Source organism: Gobius niger (assembly GCF_951799975.1).
Source record: "Gobius niger genome assembly, chromosome: 1".
Lineage (NCBI taxonomy): Eukaryota > Metazoa > Chordata > Actinopteri > Gobiiformes > Gobiidae > Gobius > Gobius niger.
The window spans coordinates 76,138,555-76,144,554 of NC_136852.1; the positions used below are offsets into that span (position 1 = coordinate 76,138,555).

The 6,000-nt window shown below is 50.6% G+C and overlaps 2 protein-coding genes across 2 annotated transcripts in view; one reads left to right on the forward strand and one right to left on the reverse strand.

Moving 5' to 3' along the window:
- The window catches only part of LOC306980151 (insulin gene enhancer protein isl-1-like), a gene marked incomplete at its 5' end in the record, with an annotated part of 274,135 nt that overhangs the window by 198,307 nt on the left and 69,828 nt on the right, over positions 1–6,000 (forward strand).
- ccdc125 (coiled-coil domain containing 125) overlaps positions 5,696–6,000 on the reverse strand; it is a gene marked incomplete at its 3' end in the record, with an annotated part of 17,973 nt that continues 17,668 nt past the window's right edge. Inside the window, exon 8 of the mRNA XM_079579527.1 lies at positions 5,696–5,743. Within this exon, the coding sequence (XP_079435653.1) occupies positions 5,696–5,743 (48 nt within the window). The remainder of the gene's footprint in view (positions 5,744–6,000) is intronic.

Sequence of the window (6,000 nt, forward strand, 5' to 3'; positions counted from 1 at the left end):
CATCACACAGGACTGAGGACCATCACTGAGGACCATCACACAGGACCATCACACAGGACTGAGGACCATCACACAGGACCATCACACAGGACCATCACACAGGACTGAGGACCTTCACACAGAACTGAGGACCATCATGAAACACAGTGAACAATGAGCAGCTACACTGGTCACACAAACAATGAACCACTTTGCACAAAAACAACAGAATTAAAGTAAACGTTTGTTTGTTTGGAGCAGCATTCTCCAAACCACAACCCTGAGACTCACGTTTACTACTATGGAACCAGCCTGGACGACTGAGAGCCCAGTCTGGTCCTGACAGCGCCTGCTCCTCCTGCTCCTCCTCCTGCTCCTCCTGCTCCTGCTCCTCCTGCTCCTCCTGCTCCTCCTGCTCCTCCTGCTCCTCCCCCAGGGTGACCCGGTGACGTCCACAGATTCATAAACGTGACCCTGTGTTTGTGTGAAACCCATGAATGTTTTTCTTTATGAAAACATGAAAATCAGACGTGTTGGTTCTCGCTCGTCCAGCAGCTCCGTCGTCTTTACGTCTCGTTTGTTTTCGTGTGTGGGAGAAACTGCGAGAGTGCGCGAGGTTTTTACCGTCTGGAGTCAGTCTGGACGGGGGTTTGTGACGGGGCTGAACATGATCCACAGAGTCACAAAACAAACATGAAAAAATGAGTTAATGTTCGATTCTGTTTTAGTTTTTGACTCGTCTCAGCCCAAAGAGTCAGAGAGAGAGGGAGGGAGAGGGAGAGGGAGAGGGAGAGAGGGAGAGGGAGAGAGAAAGGGAGAGGAGAAAGAGGGAGAGAGGGAGAGAGGGAGGAGAGGGAGAGGGAGGGAGAGAGGGAGAGAGAGGGGGAGAGGGAGGGAGAGAGGGAGAGAGGGAGAGATAGATTACCATTCAGCTGCTCGGCCCTCGGTGGATCACTACTGCCCCCTGTGGGACACTTCCATCCTCCTCCGTCTGCACACACAGACTCCTCTCCCCCCCTGCGACACACAGCCCCCCCCCCCCCCCCCCCCCCCCCCCCCCCTCACACACAGCCCCCCCCCCACACAGCCCCCCCCCTCACACTCACACAGCCCCCCCCCTCACACACACACAGCCCCCCCCCCCCTCACACACACTCACAGCAGCAACAACAGGTCGTAGTTCAGGCCTGATTAATCCAACGTTTACAGAGTTTTGTCTCGGTTCGTCACCAGAAGAAACGCTTCTGGAACACGTTTATTACACGTTTATTACACGTTTATTACACGTTTATTACCGTCTTCTTGCACTGGCACAACAGACAAACATCTGGACTGGACAGCAACACCAGCTGAACGTGCACAGACACCGCGTTCCAGATGATTCTGCAAATGACATTTTTCTAAACTGTCGACTTAAACGAGCGTCAGCATCATTTTCACGTCTGTAACTGGTCGAGGATCATTTAAATGTGGTGGAAAAAATCTCCCAGTGAAAACAGTATTTTTGTTCAAAAATAAATATAGTAAAAACCTCAAAATCCACTGTTCCAGATTATTCTGCAACTCATCGTTCAACTGAAGATGGTCATTTGTTGAATTTGCAGCATCAGGTCATATTTACTGAAATCAAAAGATATTTCAATCAAAAATATTATAACAGGTCAAGTTATATTTTACCAGAGGAGCCCTTTATCTGCACAAACCTGTGTGTCTGAATCATCCACAAATCTCTGATCAGTTCGATGATTTTGCTTCATCTTTCATGAAATATCGAAGGTTTTCATACTAAGACCAAGACATTCAACTATTTCACTCTTTTCATCAGCAGAAAGTCCTTTTTCTTTCCCTTATTGCTTGAAAATGATGATCTGCTTAATAAAGTGGAACAGCCTTTTTCAGTAGTTTTTCCATAAACTGGGCTTAACCTGAAAACTAATCATCCCAGGTCTCTGAGATTAATGTCAGTGATTCATAGAGCCCGAGACACGACACCATCCATATGTTTCATAATTAATTGACTGCGGAATTTTTCCGCAATCGGCCAAAATGTCGGAGATTTTTCCCATTGACTTATAATGGGGCTGCCGCAAATCCAGGCTTTTCTGCACTTTTTTCTGCATTTTATGCAATTTCTGCACTTTGTGCATGTTCAGCTTCTGCAACTTGTGGGTTTTGAGAAAAAATTGTCCTTCTGCAGTTTTCCAGTTTTTTTATACGAGAGTCTGAAATTTTTGCATTGTGTGTATGTGCGAATCCAGCCAATGGGGAAACTCCGCCTTTCAGCCATTTGTGCTTCTGCCAATCAAGCCCTGAGGCCATTTCAACAGTTTGACCAGTTTATGCAATTTGAAGAGTTTATGCAATTTCTGCATTCGCTTCCCGCATTTCCGCATTCAATCGCAACGGCGCAGCCATTGCATTTCTAGTTATTATTATTATATTTTTTTACCTTTTTGACACAAAAATACAATTTGCATAATAATTTGGAACGCAGTGTGTGTAGTAAATGTGACTAATGCAAATGTGTTCAGTTTGTGGGAATGAGAGAAAACAGTTTGTCCAGAACATGAATAAAGCACCGTCATGACTCTAATAATGCGTGTGTATGTAAACACTGAACAGTCACACAAAGAGCGTGTTTAAGCCCCTGGATCTTCTACATACATGCACTTTTAAGTTTTTATACTTTATGTTTATCTTTATTCTGTTTTGTGTTTCACGGTTGTACCGAGAAAAAATCCGAGTTCTTGAACCTGTTCCAAACAATGACCTGAAACACGATCCTGATTCTGAGACGTCCTGGAGAAAAAACATTCAGAATGAAAAATAAACAAGACCTTTCCTAACCTTCATTAAAAAGGAACGTCACAGTTTTTAAATGTGGGGAAACACCTACGACCTAAAGTTAACTAACGTGTAAGCTAACGTCACAGCTCTACAGCCGCTGTAAGCTAACGCTAACGTCACAGCTCTACAGTCGCTGTAAGCTAACGCTACAGCAGCTGTAAGCTAACGTTAGGGCTTTAGCTGAAATAATGTGGGACTTTGAGTTGAGGGAGAACCAGTCGCCCCATAGTCCAGCCGCAGCACCACCCCCAGCATATAAGCCGTGTCCGGATACCTCCATATTGAAATGACACAAAGCATGACGGGACCCTGGGGGGTAAGAGCTGGTCGCTAATGATTTAGATTCACTCACGCCGCATTATTAGGACTTTAGCCATGATCACCGTCTGATGGCATTTTCCCAAATCTGTGAAGCGAAAGCTCACGGGAAACAAAATGGAGGACGGTGTTCCTGATATAGACGGTTTATTTTGTTGTTATGAAAAGTACATGTAATACCCTCGAAACGATCAGCAAGGCTTTGTCTGTATTTTTTAAATAAAACAAACACTGTTTTGAAGCTGTTTCAGTTTGTGCAGAAACATCGATGCTTTCGGAACATCATAACACACGACAAAAACAGAGATAAAACCGAAAACTGATCATGGTGGTCACAATAACCGTGAGGTAAAATATTCATACCCGCGAGTCCAGGGGCATCAGCAGAGAGCGAGTCCAGGGGCATCAGCAGAGAGCGAGTCCAGGGGCATCAGGAGGGAACGAGTCCAGGGGCATCAGCAGAGAGCGAGTCCAGGGGCATCAGCAGAGAGCGAGTCCAGGGGCATCAGGAGAGAACGAGTCCAAGGGCATCAGCAGAGAACGAGTCCAGGGGCATCAGCAGAGAGCGAGTCCAGGGGCATCAGCAGAGAGCGAGTCCAGGGGCATCAGCAGAGAACGAGTCCAGGGGCATCAGCAGAGAACGAGTCCAGGGGCATCAGCAGAGAACGAGTCCAGGGGCATCAGGAGAGAGCGAGTCCAGGGGCATCAGCAGAGAACGAGTCCAGGGGCATCAGGAGAGAGCGAGTCCAGGGGCATCAGCAGAGAGCGAGTCCAGGGGCATCAGCAGAGAGCGAGTCCAGGGGCATTAGCAGAGAACGAGTCCAGGGGCATCAGCAGAGAGCGAGGGGCATCAACAGAGAACGAGTCCAGGGGCATCAGCAGAGAACGAGTCCAGGGGCATCAGCAGGGAACGAGTCCAGGGGCATCAGCAGAGAGCGAGTCCAGGGGCATCAGCAGAGAACGAGTCCAGGGGCATCAACAGAGAGAGAGTCCAGGGGCATCAGCAGAGAGCGAGGGGGCATCAGCAGAGAGCGAGTCCAGGGGCATCAGCAGAGAACGAGTCCAGGGGCATCAGCAGAGAGCGAGTCCAGGAGCATCAGCAGAGAGCGAGTCCAGGGGCATCAGAAGAGAACGAGTCCAGGGGCATCAGAAGAGAGCGAGTCCAGGGGCATCAGAAGAGAGAGAGTCCAGGGGCATCAGCAGAGAGCGAGTCCAGGGGCATCAACAGAGAGCGAGTCCAGGGGCATCAGCAGAGAACGAGTCCAGGGGCATCAGCAGGGAACGAGTCCAGGGGCATCAGCAGAGAGTGAGTCCAGGGGCATCAGCAGAGAGCGAGTCCAGGGGCATCAGCAGAGAACGAGTCCAGGGGCATCAGCAGAGAGCGAGTCCAGGGGCATCAGCAGAGAACGAGTCCAGGGGCATCAGCAGAGAACGAGTCCAGGAGCATCAGCAGAGAGCGAGTACAGGGGCATCAGCAGAGAGCGAGTCCAGGGGCATCAACAGAGAGCGAGTCCAGGGGCATCAGCAGAGAACGAGTCCAGGGGCATCAGCAGAGAACGAGTCCAGGGGCATCAGCAGAGAACGAGTCCAGGGGCATCAGCAGAGAACGAGTCCAGGGGCATCAGTAGAGAGCGAGTCCAGGGGCATCAGCAGAGAGCGAGTCCAGGGGCATCAGCAGAGAGCGAGTCCAGGGGCATCAGCAGAGAGCGAGTCCAGGGGCATCAGCAGAGAGCGAGTCCAGGGGCATCAGCAGAGAACGAGTCCAGGGGCATCAGCAGAGAGCGAGTCCAGGAGCATCAGCAGAGAACGAGTCCAGGGGCATCAGCAGAGAACGAGTCCAGGGGCATCAGCAGAGAGCGAGTCCAGGGGCATCAGCAGAGAGCGAGTCCAGGGGCATCAGCAGAGAGCGAGTCCAGGGGCATCAGCAGAGAGCGAGTCCAGGGGCATCAGCAGAGAGCGAGTCCAGGGGCATCAGCAGAGAGCGAGTCCAGGGGCATCAGCAGAGAGCGAGTCCAGGGGCATCAGCAGAGAGCGAGTCCAGGGGCATCAGCAGAGAGCGAGTCCAGGGGCATCAGCAGAGAGCGAGTCCAGGGGCATCAGCAGAGAGCGAGTCCAGGGGCATCAGCAGAGAGCGAGTCCAGGGGCATCAGCAGAGAGCGAGTCCAGGGGCATCAGCAGAGAGCGAGTCCAGGGGCATCAGCAGAGAGCGAGTCCAGGGGCATCAGCAGAGAGCGAGTCCAGGGGCATCAGCAGAGAGCGAGTCCAGGGGCATCAGCAGGGGCAGGATTATTGTTCGTTTCTCAGTAGAATTCCAGAAAATTTGGCCCTTTGGAAACGTTTTGGCACCACAGCGATTATCTCTCATGTCATTAAAAAGGATTTGGGCCTGGCCTACAGCGCCCCCTGTAGGCACAATGATGGACTATGGACTTAACACGTTTCTGCAGAAGAAGGAACCACTGAAGTACCAGGATTACTCAGAACTGCATGGATGAAGTGACAGAATCCTCCAGGTCTGTTCTTGGTGATTTTCTTGAAGTGTTGGACGTGGTCAAGGTGGACGAGCGTGGACCTCACGTGGGGGGCTGTGGTCAGGAACCTGCACAGAGGACAGAGAGATGTTGGTTCATAAAGTCTTTACTAAACATGTCAGTCCATCACAGAACCAGGGTTACTGTGATGGGACTGACATGTTTATCCTGGTTAGTAACCCCGGTTCTGTGATGGACATGTTTAGTAACCCTGGTTCTGTGAGGGACATGTTTAGTAAACCCGGTTCTGTGATGGACTGACATGTTTAGTAACCCCGGTTCTGTGATGGACATGTTTAGTAACCCCGGTTCTGTGATGGACAGG